At 42.0% G+C, this 19,578-nt stretch overlaps 2 protein-coding genes across 2 annotated transcripts; one reads left to right on the top strand and one right to left on the bottom strand.

Moving 5' to 3' along the window:
* Window positions 1–15: 15 nt before the first annotated feature.
* Window positions 16–5,578, bottom strand: LOC131703092 (uncharacterized). Its single transcript, XM_059005957.1, has 19 exons — window positions 5,464–5,578; window positions 5,322–5,383; window positions 5,141–5,230; window positions 4,575–4,702; window positions 4,351–4,497; window positions 4,156–4,236; window positions 3,331–3,501; window positions 3,130–3,226; window positions 2,816–3,036; window positions 2,590–2,740; window positions 2,288–2,496; window positions 2,055–2,172; window positions 1,769–1,968; window positions 1,577–1,691; window positions 1,283–1,452; window positions 545–597; window positions 342–469; window positions 81–264; window positions 16–34 (listed from the first exon to the last, which is right to left on the bottom strand). Exons 1-19 carry the CDS (start codon window positions 5,487–5,489, stop codon window positions 16–18), a joined length of 2,370 nt encoding a protein of 789 aa, XP_058861940.1. The 5' UTR covers window positions 5,490–5,578.
* Window positions 5,579–15,975: 10,397 nt separating this feature from the next.
* On the top strand, window positions 15,976–18,519 carry LOC131703014 (reticulon-4 receptor-like 2). Its single transcript, XM_059005894.1, has 2 exons — window positions 15,976–16,316; window positions 16,900–18,519. Exons 1-2 carry the CDS (start codon window positions 15,978–15,980, stop codon window positions 17,728–17,730), a joined length of 1,170 nt encoding a protein of 389 aa, XP_058861877.1. The 5' UTR covers window positions 15,976–15,977; the 3' UTR covers window positions 17,731–18,519.
* Window positions 18,520–19,578: the final 1,059 nt, after the last annotated feature.

Genomic DNA, 19,578 nt, shown 5'->3' with positions numbered 1-19,578 from the left:
TAGGTCAGGAGCACGTCAGCCACAACTCCATTTCCTAGGTTTTGTAGCAGCAATATCATATTCCTGCATCTTACCTGTCCACAACAACATCCCACTTTGGAGAGCTATTCCTGTCAACAGAATAGGTTGCCCAGCAGTTCTCCAAAAACAATTCAGCCTGTGGATCCCTGCTGTACAGGAGCTCTACCTCAAAATACAAGGGTCTTCGCAAGTACTTCACAACAGGGTAATCCCGAGCTCCATAGAAGTCATTGTAGGTTGAATCTGCAGAGATGCAAGGGAGAATTTTATAGGTGGAAACACATTAGAGCATCTATATTATTTCAATTGCCCAGTCCTACCCAATGCAAGCTGCATGATGACTGCAAGGTCCCCCAAGCCAGGCTGGACTACAGGTGCAGGATTATTCTGGTACAAGAACTGTACTACCTTGGTGTCATTGACCAGATAGTGACAGGCAACTCTCAACCTGGAAAGAGGAGATGGGGTTAAGAGAGTTTCAGGCTCAACCACAAAGGATACTCACTTTGATTGCAATCCTTACCGGTAAGATGTGAACAGCACTTCATTCTCATAAGTCAGGAGGTTGTTGTCAAACTGGAAGAGAATCACAAAAGGCTCAGGTTGCAATGAACTTGTAGATTTAGTATGGAGCTGCATACCAAGTTGCAGACTAGCTAATATGGTACTCAGGATCATCCCCAGCTGTGTACTAATTTTGTACCCATTTCACAATTTAAAAATAAAAAATCATTGATTATGAACACTTTTGGGACCTTATGTTTGTTACAGTTAGTATGATACCACAAGTCTGTCTACAGAAACTGCTAGACTAATTTGGTATTGTTTTAGTAACCGCTAAGAGGGCAACAGCAGTTATTTTGGATTTGTTGCAAATATACATTTGAATACACAGCTGGCGACTCTTGAGCTGCAATTGGTATCAACTCTTGTACTAGTTTAGTCCCATCCTACGTACTAACCACTGGATCTTCCCCAGTTAGTACGCTCCTTCCAGTTCACTGCCATTGACCCAAAAAGGTCTATAGGCAGCACATGCAATGCCATAAACCAAGAGTCATGTGTCGCAGCACCTTTGTCAACTGGACAAGCAGTTCAATACAAAGGTGGCATCCTTCAGATGTACACATTTCATGCAAGTAATTCAGCTGATGGAAACACCAGTCACCATGGCTCTGCAGATTGATCCATGGGTGTTGTGGCCAACTTGTCAATATGTTGAACCTCCTCAAAATATGGTTTTAAATGTGTCAATACTAACCCTTCTAGTTGTGCCACAGGAGTTGACATTGAAGTAGAAAACCGCATTGATAGCATCAGACTGAAGAGGCCGGCAACTTGGATCCCTCAGAGTTAGTTGACTTGGAGACAAGCTGGGGACAGATTCCACTTTCACAGCAAGAGCTGCCATAGTTCCATTGGTGAAGCAATCTGAAACACAGCATTTGGAGCCAGGTTAAGGAAACAGATTATAGCTTCAATACCACTTCATGCAGCCTTTTTCCAATCTCAAAAGCAGCTATTCTAAAGAATGCTTTGTTCGCAGGAGAGTTACCAATCATCTTTGTAGGGAAACTGCAGGACAGGGAGAAGTCAGCCACCACAACCATGGTCCCAATATCCTTCAAGGTCAAGTCAAGTCTGCTTCTGATGCCTGAAGAACTGATCACCTACAGAGACAATACATCAGGTCAGTAATGTGTTGAACCCAAGACAACTAAAAACACATTAAAGCTCCATCACTTACTTCATATGTGGCATCAACTGAATTGTATGGCACAGTCATCCAGAAATTGGTAGCGTTGGCATTATACTTGTACAGGGCAAGCAGACTTCCACCAAGTTCTCTTGAGCCCACAAAAGGAACCCAGTTGCGACCCATGTTGCCATATGTTACCATGGTATAGAATGCAGCACCATCACAGTAGCCAGTTACTATAGGTAGAACTGCAAGAGGAAGAGCAGTTGTCAGGGCAATGGACTGGATTGGTCAGAAAAGGGTAATTGTAGACCACAAACAGTCAGGCACTTACTGATGTCTTTGAGAATGGCTTCAACTACAGCAGTATGAGTAAAGGGTGTATTCTCTGGCACTATATTCAGCAAGTAGGTCAGGGGCAGAATGTAGGTTCTGGTATCTGGAGGAGTTACCTGAAAGAAACATGGGTTTGTAGGATTAAACCCAAAGTCAGACAGCAAGCAACACATCCACAGGAAGCAAGTATTTTCAAAGGGCAATTGGATGGTTGAACAGGTGGGATGTTACCTTTTGCTTCACATTGGGGTCCTCAAATGGCACCTGGAGAGTGTAGGTCTTGGATCCATTGGGAAAGACATGCTCCTGGACATTGTAACCTTTTAGGTTGGCTTCTGGCACAGTTAACGTCTCTGATCCAACTATAATTTTGACCAGCTCCACATCAGGCAGGAATGTCCCCAGGGTCACATTGAACACTCTGGCTTTAGGAACAGTGTCTGAAATTAAAGCATGCAGTTAAATGAAGGCTATGAAGTGGAGCACTGCAACAAATCCCTTTGATTTACTGCATGTGGACAAGTTCTACATACCGTTTGTGACAACTGGAGGCCGAGGCATGAAAGGAGTGGTTATTGGATGAAGTACTGTGTACTTGGTCTTCTCAGGCCCATCTTGCCAGGTATGCTCCAGCATTGGTTCAATAGAGTAAGAGATCACATAGGTGTTGTCCAATACATGGCTCTGAAAGCACAGAAGCATCTTAGGAAGCAAGCTTTAAAATGAGAAGGATTTAGAAGTTGTTGAACTTCTACATACCTTATAATATCCACCATCAGCTCCCACAGGAATTTTTACAGTGATTAGCTGGGGACCGACATCCAGTTTATAATCTCTATTATGAATCGTTGCAGGGTCAAGCTTGCGACCATCAACTCCCATTTGAACATCAAGGGTAGTAATTTGTGGTGTCGGAACAAGAGGAGGTAGAACACGGGGAACATTCCATGTAATCATCTGTTCTGTGAAGGCTGTTCCATCTGACAGAAAGTAACATAGACTTGGTATAGAAAATTCATACTTAAAACATAGAACAGTTCTTGAGCACCATTACCCTCAATAAGCTTACTCACCAGTAGGACATGTAACTGCAGTGTCCACCATCATGACCATCCATCTTTGCTTATAAAAGGTGGTTGACCTTAGCACAGCCATTGGTACAGTTTGGATCTGTTAGAGGGGAGGGGGAATTTTACTAAAACAAAAGCAAGACTTTTCTACCTTCATAGTCTGGATATACTGTACTAGAGAACAATGAAGCCTAGACTACTTACCACCTGAGGCTGGCTTTCTGTGGAGTTGTATGCAGCTCTAACCAGAATTCGACTTGGTGTAGTGTTTATGCCATAGCCATTTGTCATGGCCTGAGCAACAGTCATGGTTGTCTTTCTATTTGCTGGGAGATGGAACACAATTTTCCAGATGCTGTTGTCAGCAGCAGTTGCCTAGCAAAGAGAAAACCCCATTAGAATAGGGAGTTTGAACACAAAGCATCCCCAGTCTAAAGGATTTGTCACAGCAGATGGCTTGTTTAATAAAACATGAACTAAAACTGAAGGGTGAAATGTATCACTGAAACCGTTATATGATCACCAAACGTCTCTAAAGGAACAGAGTAAATACTCAAATACAACTGCGTACGAAAGAGCCTATGTGAAAGCATGTGGTCTGGATCGGACACAGGCAGAGTTTGTAGCCATTCATTTGTACTGGACCTTAATATCCGTGTACCAATCTTTAGGACAATACTTGAAATTGCTCCTATACAACAGACTTCAAAAAGGTATATCATGAAGGGTTTGTAACCCTGCACATATGAAGCCACTACCTAAGTGGTTGAAATACAAAGCTTACACACTGACAAGAAAGTGTTAACTTCACCACAACCATGTTTTACCACAACAAATCACAGAATATGTATACAAAGCCAATGCCTTAAATGTTACACAATTCCAATATGACCACCCTCTTGGGAGACAGGTTAAAGTTAAGGGGGCCGTTAGATTTTGCTTCAAACTAGATGAGACAGTAGATTAGACCTCAATTAGGCAAGACCAATGGGATGTGAATGAAGCAAATGCAAAGTCACATGATTCTACCTCAGGGTATGCAAGGGACCAATCAGGATCATCTTGAACAAAGTTTGGCTCAATAAGTGGCACACCTCTTCTCACAGAAACCTAAAGAGAATTCACATTAGTCATGAGTGAAGCACTTCTGTAATGACAATTAAAATACCCACACAACACAACAAGTTATACTGAACAGCATTATCACATCCTGACAGCCCTTACCTCCATGTAGTTTCTTTCACACAGAATCTCCCTCTCCACCCATGGAGAATAGCGGCATGTCATGCTCTGAACATAGGAGGAAGCTGAAGTCATAGCACTGTTTGAGAAGACACTGATTTGTACTGTCAGCTTGTAGGTCTCATCATTCTGGAAACAAAGGCTAAAGTTAGTCCCAGCATGTCACCATTAGAAACAAGTTTACAAGAAATAAAATGATGACTCACTGTGTTCTGAGCAAAGCAGCTCAGCACAGAAGCAAGGAACTTGGCATTTCCAAAGAAGTCAACAGTTAAGCTATATCCACACTGTGCAGCCAGTCTTGGAGAGAGGGACACAAGCGCCCCCTTATTGTCTATGGAAAGAAATTCAGTTGGCCTTTTAAGAAACTGTACACATGATCAAACAATGTAGAGACATAACAACGTGAACACCCCCACCACCCCGTCCCATCTACTTTTTGCAATTTTTTTAAAAACTATTTATATTTGTAGAATTATACGCCCATTCGGAACAATAGGTTTAGAGTAAATTATTTCTAATTCTGCGCACTTGCAGTCAACAAATCTGACTAAGGTTGTAGCAGCACAGGTCTATTTAGTGTGATCAGCAACATGCTTTTAAAGCCAACGCAAGAGTTTCATACCCTGTATTTGAAAAAAAAAAACGAAGCCTGGTTGATGCCATACAGCGCAGGAGTGCTCTGTACTTAATTCAGGTTATTAAATTACGAGTCAACACGCTTCAAAAACATACATCAAAAGCTTTCCATTCAAGAAAATTGATCACTCACCAATCACATTGATACGAAAATACTTTCCAACAAAAGACTTATCCAACATCATCATCATAACACTCCCTTGACATTCTGTCCTCACCGAGCCTGCAGAAGACAACGATACATGAAAAACACACAACCGGCAAATAAACAGGAAGCTGAAAGAACAGCTCTGCAGAAGCGACCGTTATCGTACCTAGAGGGGGGTTCTGCGTCCAAACTTCAGTGACTAACACTGCTAACAGCAATGTTATTCTGCTTTGGAAAAAAAAACACGCAAGTGAGAAACACACAATAAAATGAACGTTTCTAAAAGTAGAGAAAAGATCAACAATTACCCAAATCTAAGACAACACGGCATCATTAAATCCAAGGCAGCCCCAACCGTGAACTTCTTTCACCGTTATAAAGAAACAATAATAAAAACAAACCCGTCAGTAGTTAAGTTTGGTGTTCCTTAGAGCCCAATGGGTTTATAAAGAGGTTCAGGTGCTAATGGGAGCTAATTAGCTGCAATTGATGCGCGCACCTCTTTCATATTAGTCCTCTAATTTTCAATCAGTATGTTAATTAAAATAAATAATAATAATAATAATAATAATAATAATAATAATAATAATAATAATAATAATAATAATAATAATAATAATAACCCATTTAGAAGATTGTACTTTGAATTTAAGTTTGGCAGAAGTACGTGCGGAACAAACTGGACTGTCACCGACAAGGACTGTCTGATTAAAGGCTCAGCTATGGAGGCATGTAGTAAACAAACCCCAATGAATAATAAAAAGCAGGCCGCGCAAATGAAGAAACACATTTATATCATGCAGGAATCCAGGCAGATGTGTTGCCTGCGCCAGTTTGAGGGGACGAGAATGACAGCTCGAGTTCTGATGTTAACATTCACAAGTCAATTACCCATTTTTACAATTTCCCCAGACTGATAGGTAGGCTAAGCATATATTAAAGTAGACAATTTATTTGAGGCCACTTGATTTAAGAAACAGTGCAAAGCATCTCTTTAGCATGTCAGATTTGCCATGACAGGGGCAGTCCCGGGGAATAGAATGACCAAGTGGCAAATGGAAAGCACAGCGCTTAACCTGAAATACAACGCGCAGTATTGATTTAGAACAGAATCAACACAAATCGGATGGCGTGTTGGCAATTTGAATTGTAATCAATTTATTTAAGATTTGAAGTTCACATTTCAATTATTGAGCTTAATTACATTCATTATTTTATGTATAATTAATTCAATTAGTGTGTTGAGCATTTTCAATTTGGCATATTATCTTCGAATGTTGAGTTTTGTCTATTTGACAGCTGTTACTTCAATTCAAATGTTGAACTTTGTCGTTGATGTTTGACGCTCCGGCTTTTGCAGTTCACATTTTTGTTACATTCCACCTCTCATAGGGTTGAACACAAACGGGTTTATTTGTGAAATTGTCAGATTGTTTCTTGTGTATCCAGCGATCATCTGAACTAACTGCTTCAGTAGTCTGTTCCCGTGAATAGACAGCACATGCCTGAGGGGGTGTGTTCTGTACAGCTGTGCATTTGAGTAAAGTTTGTCGCGGAGTTTTAAACGTTCCCATGGCAACTGAGTCAACAAAACCAACATCATCACGCTTTGAGACGCAAGCTAAGGGCTAAGAAGTAAATGGTAAAAAGTGAAAGCAGTGTAAGTCAGTGGAATTTTTTGATTGTTTGATTTTATCAAATGTTCACGATAATCATGTATGTTCTGTAAATGCGGAATGCAATTAGTTGATATGTAAAAGCATGAATAAATGAATGGTGTCTATTCCTAACGCATCGGTAAAGTTCAGTATAGTGCCGCTTTTGTAGCAGCAAGCAGGCTTGTTCCGTCGTCTTGATATCACTATGTAACACAATTTTTGTTCCTGGGTAGTAGGTGTTATTTCCTAATTGCTTATGCCTCAAAAGTATAGAAAATGGCTACTATTCCCCACAAACTTTGCTTTTGTTACCAGGACAGTGATATTTTGAAATTTACCTTTTTCCAATGAGAAAACGGACGAATTTGTGTCTTTTGGTTCACATAAAGTCAGAAAAAAACAACATATGAATCCAAATTAACATGTATTTATACTAAAGTAATACAAAAATGAGAAAAAAAGATTTAGAAGTGAGTAGTTTTTCGAGATTTAAGATTATACTGTAAATCACTTTCACGAATCAGCCCCCAAATGTAGTCTCCCATCAAGTTCTCGTTATACTGTCCTTGGTAGCGGCGTTCAAAGTCCATTATATCCTGGTGGAAGCGCTCGCCTTGCTCCTCCGAGTACGCTCCCATGTTCTCCTTGAATTTATCAAGATGAGCATCAAGGATATGGACTTTGAGGGACATCCTTCAGCCCATTGTGCCGTAGTTCTTCACCAGAGTCTCAACCAGCTCCACATAGTTTTCGGCCTTGTGATTGCCCAGGAAGCCCCGAACCACTGCGACAAAGCTGTTCCAAGCCGATTTCTCCTTACTAATGAGCTTCTTGGGGAATTCAATGCACTCCAGGATCTTCTTTATCTGTGGTACGACGAAGACACCGGCTTTGAACTTTGCCTCAGACAGCTTAGGGAAGAAGTCTTGAAGGTACCTGAAAGACCCTTCTCTTTACTTCTAAAGACGGCTGCTCTTTCTCTCCGGAGGAGTGGGTACGGGGAGCTCATGGCAGTGTGGCACCGGGGCGATGGATGAAGGAAGGTCCGGATACGTGATAGCAGGTGCATTCTTGCCAGCCCGACATTTGGAAGGGTCCATCATGCAGAAGTAGCAGTTGCTTAAGTGGTCAGTGGGTTCCCGCCAAATTCTTGGGATAGCGAACTTCATGGCTCTCTTTTCCCCTCTGTACCATCCTACAGAAATACATTTATTTCACCCATGACTAATGTGTAAGAGATTCTCGCAACATTTTTTATATATGATATATTTATTCAATAACATTGAAAATTGTAAAACATTTTAAAATTAAAAACTTTTACAATTTTAAAAATTTTAACAAATTTTATAACATAAAATTCCGAGCAATAATTGTCCATCTTACCTTCCAGAGTTTTTTTTGCAGTGCTCGCAGGTGAAATGAGGTGCCCAGGGTTTGTCTTGATCCCCGACAGGCATGCCAAAATATGCCTTGTAGGCCTCACACATCTTAGCAGATGCTTCCACGGAGTACTTTTTCACTCTTGTCTTGATAAATTTGCCGCAGACATAGCAAAATGCGTCTGCCGGATGCTTGCAGCCTCTTGATGCCATCTCAGAAAAATGCAGATATGTATCCACTTAGGCAGCTGGAACTAAACTGAACTGGTGGGCTTAAGGCCCCTGTATTTATACTACTATTTATATTACTGGAAAGTTCTAGAAAGTTCTAGAAGTTACTCCAAGTTTACTCAGCACTGAATCTATCTGGAATGTTCTGGAAAATAGGTAAATTTCAAAATATCACTGTCCTGGTCACAAAAGCAAAGTTTGTGGGGAATAATAGTCATTTTCTATACTTTTGAGGCATAAGCAATTAGAAAATAACACTTACTACCCAGGAACCAAAAAAAAAAAAAAATAATTGTTACACGGTGATATCTGCCTCCGGTGGCTTCTTTGAGGATTGCGAACAAATTGTGACTGAAAAAAGATCAAGAATGTACCAATCTGGCGCGAAGAAGCGTAAAAAGAAAAAAAACTGAGGAAGAAAAACAACATGAGAAAGGTATTGTATTATTTGATTTAGCTCCGTTTTTATTGCTGTAGCTTGCTTGCATGCTGGCTGTGCCCAGGCGCGTAATCACAGTGTACACATTGAGGCAGCCGAGGCCCTCGGTAAAAATCGACTCAATTCTTAATTGTGAAGACCAAAATAATAATAAAAAATGTACCCACTTTCTTTTTTAAGAGTGTAAAATTGATATATATATATATATATATATATATATATATATATATATATATATATATATATATAAAATGTTATTTTTTATTTCTTCACATTACTATAATCTCGGGCTGTGTATTTGCATCTATAGCGACCCGGCCTGTGCGCCAGGCAGCACCGGGACCTCTGCGACCGGTTTCTCCCGCCTGAAGTACTGTACTACTTCCTATCGTCGATTTATACAGACAAAAGAATATTAAAGTTGAGTGAGAAACTGTGTGCTAAACTCTTTCAAAGCAGGAGTCACAGTGTCAGCACCAGTCCCAGCAGTATCAGCACCAGTCTTACCGGTCAGCAGCAGTTACCAGTCCCAGCAGTGTAAGGCAACTTAAGTAGCAGTGAACCAAATGCAAGTCAATAAAGGTATGAACCCATCTACTTATTAATAGTGATGTTATATTCTTGTCCTTTTAAAATCACATATTTCTGACAGTGTCAATATGGTCATTGTAGGTTGCTGTGGTTTTGCTGGGAGACAATTAGTTTTGATCTTTGAAATAATATGGGTCATCAAATTTTAACATTAACATCATCATCCAAGAGACTTAATATTGCTTTGCAGTTTACACGAACAGTCTCCAGGCTTTGTAAGATGATAACTTTTACCTTTGTAACATGAACAGGATCTGCAAGAGGTTTGTTCAACTGTTTTTTTTTGGGGGGGGGGGGTTCAAACCAAATCTATTACCAGTAAAACACACACACACACACACACACACACACACACACACACACACACACACACACACACACACACACACACACACACACAGACGCAGCAGTTGTACAGTGTTATACAAGGAAAATAACAATATATACTCATGACACATTAAGTGTTGAGATGACGATATCACATTATTTTTACATTAGTAGCCTATTATTTATTTTACAGTTGTCACACACAGCCTACATAAAATAATAATAATAATAATAATACACATTTCAAGAATCACAAATGTATACAAATTCTGCCACCCTTTTACACAGTTGGGTTTTTACTGGAACAATCTAGGAGGTAAAGTACTTGCTAGCTGTCTGTCTGTCCATCCATCTAGTGCAGGAGTTGTTAACCCATGGTCCTAAAGAGAGCCTCAATCCTGCAGCGGCTCCCCTATAACTTTCCTGCCGTATCGGAGCGCCTGTCAGTCTGCGAGTGAACGGCGGTGTGAGCCGTGTCTTAGAGCGCATAACCTTCAAAGTAAAAAAAAAAATAAGATCCGTATTAATTTGGAATAGCATTAAAAATTGACGCAGACGTCTTCTTTTCATCCTTTCTTCATTCATCCCTTCCTCTTTTCTTTTGATATTTAGCGGAGAAATTGAACTTTTTATAGACCTCCTCGGAGTCTCCTCCCCCCTCCCTCGCTTCTGAGCTCCGTCAGCGGGCACAGTGCCGGGTTTTGTCCCCCGCCTTTAGCGCACAATGCCCCGGCTTGGCCCGTGTGGGTTTCCCGTCGCAGCCCCCAAGTGCTTCGTAGGCAGTGGCCCTCTATAATAGGCGCAGTCGAGCCGAAAGAGAGCACCAGACTCCAGCGGAGAGATAGCAGCAGCAGCGCCGCACACAAATACACCCGGCACAGAGTAGAAATGGGGACTCGGTCGAATTTACGAAGCGGTTCCCGTACTCGAAATGTCAAAGGTAAGTAAAAATAAATACTGAATCTTATAGCAGTATGGATTTACATTGACAATGACGTGTTTGATTTATTTATTTATTGTCATTTATTTTAAGTCTTTGTTAAGTTTAACACGCAGTGAGGAGCAACTAATAACATAAATGAGCAGATAGACTTCGTTTGTTTATTTTTTTTTCATCTCTTTTCAAATATTCATTTATGTACTTTGAAATGTTATATATTTGATCATTCACATATATATTCAACACAATCTATATTATATTATTAAATATACAGGGTTAGTCTATGTATGTATTTCTTTGTATCGCTTGTTTTGAGTTTGCGAACATGGTCCTTTTAGTATTCCTTATTTTTAGTCGTTTTCCGTTTGATAGAAATGTCAGACATGCTCAATCCATATCAGGGTCTGCTGCTGTGTATTATAAAGAGATTTCCGACATGCTCAATCAATATCAGGGTCTGCTGCTGTGTATTATAAAGAGATTTCAGACATGCTCAATCAATATCAGTATCTGCTGCTGCGTATTATAAAGAGATTTCAGACATGCTCAATCCATATCAGTATCTGCTGCTGTGTATTATAAAGAGATTTCAGACATGCTCAATCAATATCAGTATCTGCTGCTGCGTATTATAAAGAGATTTCAGATGTCAATCAATATCCGGGTCTGCTGCTGTGTATTATAAAGATATTTCAGACATGCTCAATCAATATCAGTATCTGCTGCTGCGTATTATAAAGAGATTTCAGACATGCTCAATCCATATCAGTATCTGCTGCTGTGTATTATAAAGAGATTTCAGACATGCTCAATCAATATCAGTATCTGCTGCTGCGTATTATAAAGAGATTTCAGATGTCAATCAATATCCGGGTCTGCTGCTGTGTATTATAAAGATATTTCAGACATGCTCAATCCATATCAGTATCTGCTGCTGTGTATTATAAAGAGATTTCAGACATGCTTAATCAATATCAGTATCTGCTGCTGTGTATTATAAAGAGATCTCAGATGTCTCAATCAATATCTGGAGCAGCAGTGTGGAGTAGTGGTCAGGGGGGCTCTGTACTCTTGACCGGAGGCTCTTGTGTGGGTTCAGTCCCAGGTGGGGACACACACACTGCTGCTGTACCCTTGAACAAGCAGGTACTTTACGTAGATTGCTCCATTAAAAAACCCAACTGTATAAATGGGTAATTGTATGTAAATAATAATATCACAATTGTAAGTCACCCTGGATACGGGTGTCTGCTAAGAAATAAAATATCAGAGTCTGCTAAACAGTAGAATGTATGCTGTGCCATAGGAGTCTCATTGAAACTGCTGTGTCATAGGATTCTCATTGAAACTGCTGTGCCATAGGAGTCTCATTGAAACTGCTGTGCCATAGGGAGTCTTATTGAAACTGCTGTGCCATAGGAGTCTCATTGAAACTGCTGTGTGATAGGGAGTCTCATTAAAACTGTTGTGCAATAGGGAGTCTTATTGAAACTGGCATAGTCTTTTTTAACTGAAGTTTATGCCATAGGGCTTCATCAGCAGGTTACAAGCTGACAAGCTAATTATTAAGTTGTATACCCTGTGTGTGTGTGTGTGTGGTCATGTCTCAGTGAGTGTGTGTGTGTTTCCCTGTGTGTATGTGTGTTCATGTCTCTCTGTGTGTCAGTGTGCGTATTTCTCTGTGCATGTGTCACTGTGTGCATGTTTCAGAATGTGCACCTGTGCCTCTGCGTGTCTATGATGTAAACCAATCATTCTGGTTTTCAAACAGCTTGCAGGGCAATAGTGAATCACTCAAATTGTGAATGAATGTGTAAATAAATAAATTAAACAAACTAATGAGAGAGTGGGAGGGAGAGGGAGGGAGGAAAAGGAAGTGAGAGAAAGAACAGCAAGAGGGAAAGCGAGAACGAGTGACTCGTTTGGAAGTGTAAAGGGATGAACTAATGAATGAATCAACAAATTACTCCCTGGAATTCTGGAGACTGAAAGATAGATAGAAGTTTATAACCGTTTGTCTGAGGGATGCTGTGACAGGAAATGTGGAGTAGTGGTTAGGGCTCTGGACTCTTGACCGGAGGGTTGTGGGTTCAATCCCCAGTGGGGGACACTGCTGTTGTACCCTTGGGCAGATACTTTACCTAGATTGCTCCAGTAAAAACCCAACTGTATAAATGGGTAATTGTATGTAAAAATAATGTGATATCTGTATAATGTGAAATATCGTATAATGTGATATCTTGTAAGAATTGTAAGTCGCCCTGGATAAGGGCGTCTGCTAAGAAATAAATAATAATAATAAAATGACCGAGGTTGAGACTCAGAGACAGTTTAAATGTTCAAAAATAAAGTTTTTAATAAACAAAAATTCAAAATAAACCGGCACAAGGGCCAAACAAAAAGGTTTTAAACATAAAATAAACACAAAACAAAAAAAGCAAAACTTAAAAAAATAAAGGTTTCCAGGCTGGGCTTTGCCTTCACTGGATTCAAAAACAAACAAACAGAAACCCAGCACACACAAAACACTCTTGTTTCTTCTCCTTCTAGAACACTCCCCCTAGCCAGGGCCTCTCCCCTAGCTTTTATCCCCTGTGGCTGGAGCCCAATTAATAAATAATTGCTGATTATTCAATTAGGGCTCCAGCCACATCCTCACATGTTTTCCTGGCACGGAGGAATTGAACCCCCTCCCTGCCAGTCCCAACCACGTTCTTAAAGACGGGGCAGTCCCCCGTCACAAATGCCTTTTCAAGCAGTCACCCCCTCAAATGTTAACATCAAAGCATATCAAAGTTTAATTTCTTTTTTTTTTTGGAATCGTCAATTATTTTTACCCCGTGATTTCTCCCCAATTTGGAATGCCCAATTGTTTTTAAGACAGCCCCTGTCTCACTGCTTCTACAACCCCCCCCCCCCCACCTCCACACCTCCCCTCCTCCCCCCCCCACCCCCACCCCCGCAGTGACTCTTTCTCGGCTGGGAGAGGCTGGAGACAGACAAGCGCACTCAAGCTTTAGTCCTCTGAAACAACACCGTACTTCAAACTGTCAAGTCAAGCTGTCCACTTTCTTCTTTCTTTGTTTTTTTGTTTCTTTCTTTCACACTGCAAGCCCAGTGTAACACAGCCGGCTCACAGGCAGGCAGGCAGGCAGGCAGGCAGGCAGGCGGGCGTCTGGCCACCCACAGGAGTCACTGGTGTGCGGTGAGACCGTGATTACCCAGCTGACTTGAGCCCCCCTGCCTGGGTGGCATTCTGCTAATTGTGCACTGTCCCCTGGGAGCCCCTTGGAAATCCTCTAGGAATCCCCTAGGTACCTCCTAGGAGCTCCTGGCCACAGCTGGCGGTGGCATAGGCCCGGATTCGAAACAGTGCATTCTGCACTCCAGGGTGTGCCTTTACAGGATGCACCACTCGGGAGTCCCCTATTATTGTTAAAGATAATAAAATATTATAATCAGATTTGTAGGTCAACAGATCCACCATAAATAAAGCGGCTTCTTGTTCCTGATGAAGTCATTTCCACCATGCTGCTGATGTGCTGCTGTGTGAGAGTGCTAATCTGGAGTGAAATGTGTTCAGGCTTTCACACACACACATTGAGCGAGACACACACATTGAGAGACACACATACGCACACTGGAGCACACACACATTGCAAGAGAAACACACTGAGACACACACACACACTGAGAGAGAAACACACTGAGACACACACACACATTGATAGAGACACACACTGAGACACACACATTGAGAGAGACACACACTGAGACACACACACATTGAGAGACATACACTCACTGGAACACACACACATTGCAAGAGAAACACACTGAGACACACACACACACTGAGAGAGAAACACACTGAGACACACACACACATTGATAGAGACACACACTGAGACACACACATTGAGAGAGAGACACACACACACACATTGAGAGAGACACACACTGAGACACACACACACAGAGAAACACACCGAGACACACACTCACACACACACATTGGGAGAGACACACACACACATTGAGATAGACACACACTGAGACACACACACACATTGAGAGACACACACACACATTGAGAGAGACACACACTGAGACACACACACACACACACATATACACACACATTGAGATAGAAACACACCGAGACACAGACACACATTGAGAGACATACACACATACACACACACACACACACACACACACACACACACACACACACACACACACACACACACACACACACTCATTGACAGTGTTCTTCTCTATTCATTGTCTTCCCTGAATTATAGAAGGCGTTCCTGTTTTTCCGAGTATTCGGGTTCCTCTATAAATGTCACCAAAGTTTCCGAGCCTCTCTCTGAGTGACTGTTCGCCCAGTCAGTTCTGTTATGTGCTGAGAATATTATATCATTGGGTCAATCGGGGTCAGGGGTCACTCTTAGAGAGATCTATGACAGACAACTGAATAAATGTTCATTGAGACATGACTTCAAATCTGTCTGTATATTGGTTTATCTGCCTTTCTGTCTTGTCTGTCATTCTGTTTATCTATCAGTCTATCTCTCTCCCCTCCCTTCTGCTCTCTCACACTCTCTCCTCTCTCTCCCCACGCAGGCTCGGTGTCTGTCTGGCTGTTGCTCTGGCTGGCAGTCTGCTCCCCTAGCCCTGCCTATTCCTGCCCCAGGCTGTGTGTCTGTTACCCCTCCCCGATGATGGTCAGCTGCCAGTCTCAGAACTTCTCGGCTGTGCCGGCCGGCATTCCCTATGACAGCCAGAGAGTATTCCTCCAAAACAACCGCATCACAGAGCTGCAGGCAGAGTCCTTCGGCTTCCAGACACAGGTACCGTCTTGCCCTGTTCACACTTCACATTCATGGGTAACCCCCTTTTCTCCCCCAATTTATAAATTGTTTTTAAGACTATGTCTGCCTCACCACTGCTGCTGCTGCTGCGATCTCCCCCGCAGTGACTCCTTCTCGGCTGGGAGAGGCTGGAGATAGACAAACACACTCAAGCTTTTGTCCTCCGAAACAACAACGTGCAAGCCCACACAATAATCTAAATGTAATTCAATTACATACTTATTTTGTTCATATATGTAGTCTTTTACAGAGTTTTTTAAACATACATATATAATTACAGGAAGGTAGGATGTTGGAGACAAATAGAAAATGTATGGGGGGGTCCATCTTTTAAGAGACACTATTTGACTGTCCCTTGAGTGCAGGTCTCTTAATACATGTTTGACTGTAACTTGAAATTGAGCTTGAAAATGATCTTCATCTCTCTCCCCCACCTCTCTCTCTCTCCCTCTCATCAGGTCCTGTGGCTCTACTCCAACAACATCAGCTCCATCAAACCCGATTCCTTCAGCGACATGCGAGATCTGGAGGAGCTGGACCTGGGGGATAACCCCTCCCTGCGCACCCTCCATCCTGACTCCTTCCGGGGGCTGGACAAGCTGCAGAGCCTGCACATATACCGCTGCCAGCTGGGGACCCTGCCCGGAAACATCTTCAAAAAACTCTACAGCCTGCAGTTCCTTTACCTGCAGGACAACCTGCTGCAACACATCCAGGTGAGAGAGAGAGAGAGAGACCTCCTATCTAATACAGTGCACCTCCAACCCTGCTCCTGGAGCCCCCCCATCCGATCTAATACAGTGTGTCTCCAACCCTGCTCCTTGAGCCCCCCCCCATCCCCCCCCCATCCTATCTAATACAGTGTGTCTCAACCCTGCTCCTGGAGAGCCCCCTTTATCCTATCTAATACAGTATGTCTCAACCCTGCTCCCGGAGAGCCCCCTCTATCCTATCTAATAGAGTGTGTCTCAATCCTGCTCTTGGGGAGCCCCCTCTATCCTATCTAATACAGTGTGTCTCAACCCTGCTCCTGGAGAGCTCCCTCTATCCTATCTAATACAGTGTGTCTCAATCCTGCTTCTGGAGAGCTCCCTCTATCCTATCTAATACAGTGTGTCTCAATCCTGCTCCTGGGGGGTGGGGGGGACGACAGGAGGCAGATACATACAGGAGAGCTATAACACAAATAATTTTAATTTCATAATTTAACATACAACTTTTTGGTAGTACTGAATTTTCATATGCCAAATATCAATCTCTGTCCCTCCCCTTCCCCCTCCCTCTCTCTCTCCCTCTCAGGACAATCTCTTCTCAGACCTGGTGAATCTCACTCACCTCTTCCTCCACGGCAACCGAATCCGAGTCCTGTCCGAAAATGTCTTCAGAGGGCTGGTCAACCTGGACAGGCTCCTCCTCCACGAGAACCGAGTGCGACAGGTCAACCGCAAAGCCTTCAGGGACCTGGGTCACCTCACCACCCTCTTCCTCTTCAACAACGCCCTAACAGACCTCCCTGCTTCGGCCCTCTCCGATCTCTCGTCTCTGCAGTTCCTCAGACTCAACGGAAACCCCTGGAGCTGCTCCTGCCAGGCCCGCCCCATCTGGGAATGGTTCCGTCAGGTCCGGATCTCCAGCTCCAAGCTCCTCTGCGCCGGTCCCGAGGAGAGGAAAGGTCTAGATTTGAGGTTCTTGAGAGAAATCGATTTCGCTCCCTGCCCCATGATGCCTTACTATCCGAGAGCCCGCGTCACTTACACCTTCAGCACCAGAACGAGATGGTGGTTCCCCAAATCGGGCAAGGCAAGCGGGGGGAATTCGGACAAATCTAAAGGCTTGGATGGAAAGAAAGGGCAACAGCAAGACAACAGTTACATCAGTCCAGATAAAAGTCAAACCAAAAGTTACGAAGCTGAGTCCACATTGACGAAAGTTAAAGAGCAAGACTACTGGGAGAAATATGAAAACGAAGACTCCACTATTCGTTGTTACAAGTTGGATTGTTTGAAAGAAGCAAACGGGAAATCCAGAGGCGTTTGTCCAGACGCGTCCCTCTTTCTCCTCTCTCTCTCCCTCACTCTCACCCTCTCCCTCTCTCTCACCCTTCACTTTCTTTTTCCTGAAACCATGTGAAGAGCATTTGTGAATTTCCCCTTAAAGTCTATATTGAAAAGATATTACAATTCAATTACTGCTCTGCAGTGTTGAGTTTCCTATAGACCAGCTCTGCTCTGAAACTGCTGTGCGATAATGAGTCTTATTGAAACTGCTGTGCGATAGGGAGTCTTATTGAAACTGCTGTGTGATAGGGAGTCTTATTGAAACTGCTGTGCAATAGGGAGTCTTATTAAAACTACTGTGTAATAGGGAGTCTCATTGAAAGTGTTGTGTGATAGGGAGTCTTATTGAAACTGCTGTGCAATAGGGAGTCTTACTGAAATTGCTGTGCAATAGGGAGTCTCATTGAAACTGCTGTGCGATAATGAGTGTTATTGAAACTGCTGTGTGACAGGGAGTCTTATTGAAACTGCTGTGTGACAGGGAGTCTTATTGAAACTGCTGTGCAATAGGGAGTCTTATTGAAACTGCTGTGCAATAGGGAGTCTCATTGAAATTGCTGTGTGACAGGGAGTCTTTTTGAAACTGCTGTGCAATAGGGAGTCTCATTGAAATTGCTGTGAAATAGGATGAGTCTTATTGAAACTGCTGTGTGATAGGGAGTCTCATTGAAACTGCTGTGCGATAGGGAGTCTCATTGAAAGTGTTTGAGAGAGACTCAGGGAAAGCACTGTTTTAAAAGGAACTAATCTAAAAAGTTATATAAAAAAATGAAATGTTGTCTTTCCTATATACTCGCTCTGTACAGCGCTGCAGTGTTGATCTCTCTTTCCTTTTAACCTGCTCTGGACAGCTCTGCAGTGTTGAGTTTCCTATAGACCTGCTCTGTGCAGCTCTGCAGTGTTGAGTTTCCTATAGACCTGCTCTGTGCAGCTCTGCAGTGTTGAGTTTCCTATAGACCTGCTCTGTGCAGCTCTGCAGTGTTGAGTTTCCTACAGACCTGCTCTGTGCAGCTCTGCAGTGTTGAGTTTCCTATAGACCTGCTCTGTACAGCTCTGCAGTGTTGAGTTTCCTATAGACCTGCTCTGTGCAGCTCTGCAGTGTTGAGTTTCCTATAGACCTGCTCTGTACAGCTCTGCAGTGTTGAGTTTCCTATAGACCTGCTTTGTGCAGCTCTGTTCATAATGAATTACAAATTACACTTCTTTTAAAGTGTTTTGCCATTTTTTCCCAGTTATGTCTCTCTCTCTCTCTCTTTGACTTTCTTAATTGCTACGAAATTCCCTATATATATATATATATATATATATATATATATATATATATATATATATATATATACACAAAATGTGTTTCAGGTGTTACAATTTGAAACTGTTTTCTTTTTAGTTTGAAATTGTGTGTATTTTATTTAATTTCAGTGGAAAATGACTTTTTTTTTTTTTTTAAGGGACTGGTCCATTTAGGTGCAGTCAAAGAGAGGGGTGAGGGAGTTTGGACTAGTAATAATACTATAATAATAATAATAATAATAATAATAATAATAATAATAATAATAATAATAATATGCACAATAGCCTTAGACCAATCACCCCCTATACTAACTATAATGGACTGTTCCGTGTTACTTTGTACTTTTTTCTTTTTTTTAAAGGTGTTGGATTGACTGAATTTGTGTAATTTTAGGAATTTGTTTATAAAGTTGTGTATTGATTTTTTTTAATTTATGTATTTTTATTTGTTTATTTTGTTCATTTATTTTCATAAGTGTTAGATCTCAGGAATTTAAGATTTACAACATTTTATGGATTTTAAAAACAGCACTGTACTGTACTGGGGATCTGAGAGCCAGCTAATTCAATACAGTCCAGTCTAATCTAACAGCACTGTACTGTACTGGGGATCTGAGAGCCAGCTAATTCA

The sequence above is a fragment of the Acipenser ruthenus genome, chromosome 32, assembly GCF_902713425.1.
Source record: "Acipenser ruthenus chromosome 32, fAciRut3.2 maternal haplotype, whole genome shotgun sequence".
NCBI classification, from domain to species: domain Eukaryota; kingdom Metazoa; phylum Chordata; class Actinopteri; order Acipenseriformes; family Acipenseridae; genus Acipenser; species Acipenser ruthenus.
The sequence above is the reverse complement of the archived record's forward strand: the minus strand, read 5'-3'. Positions and strand labels throughout refer to the sequence as shown.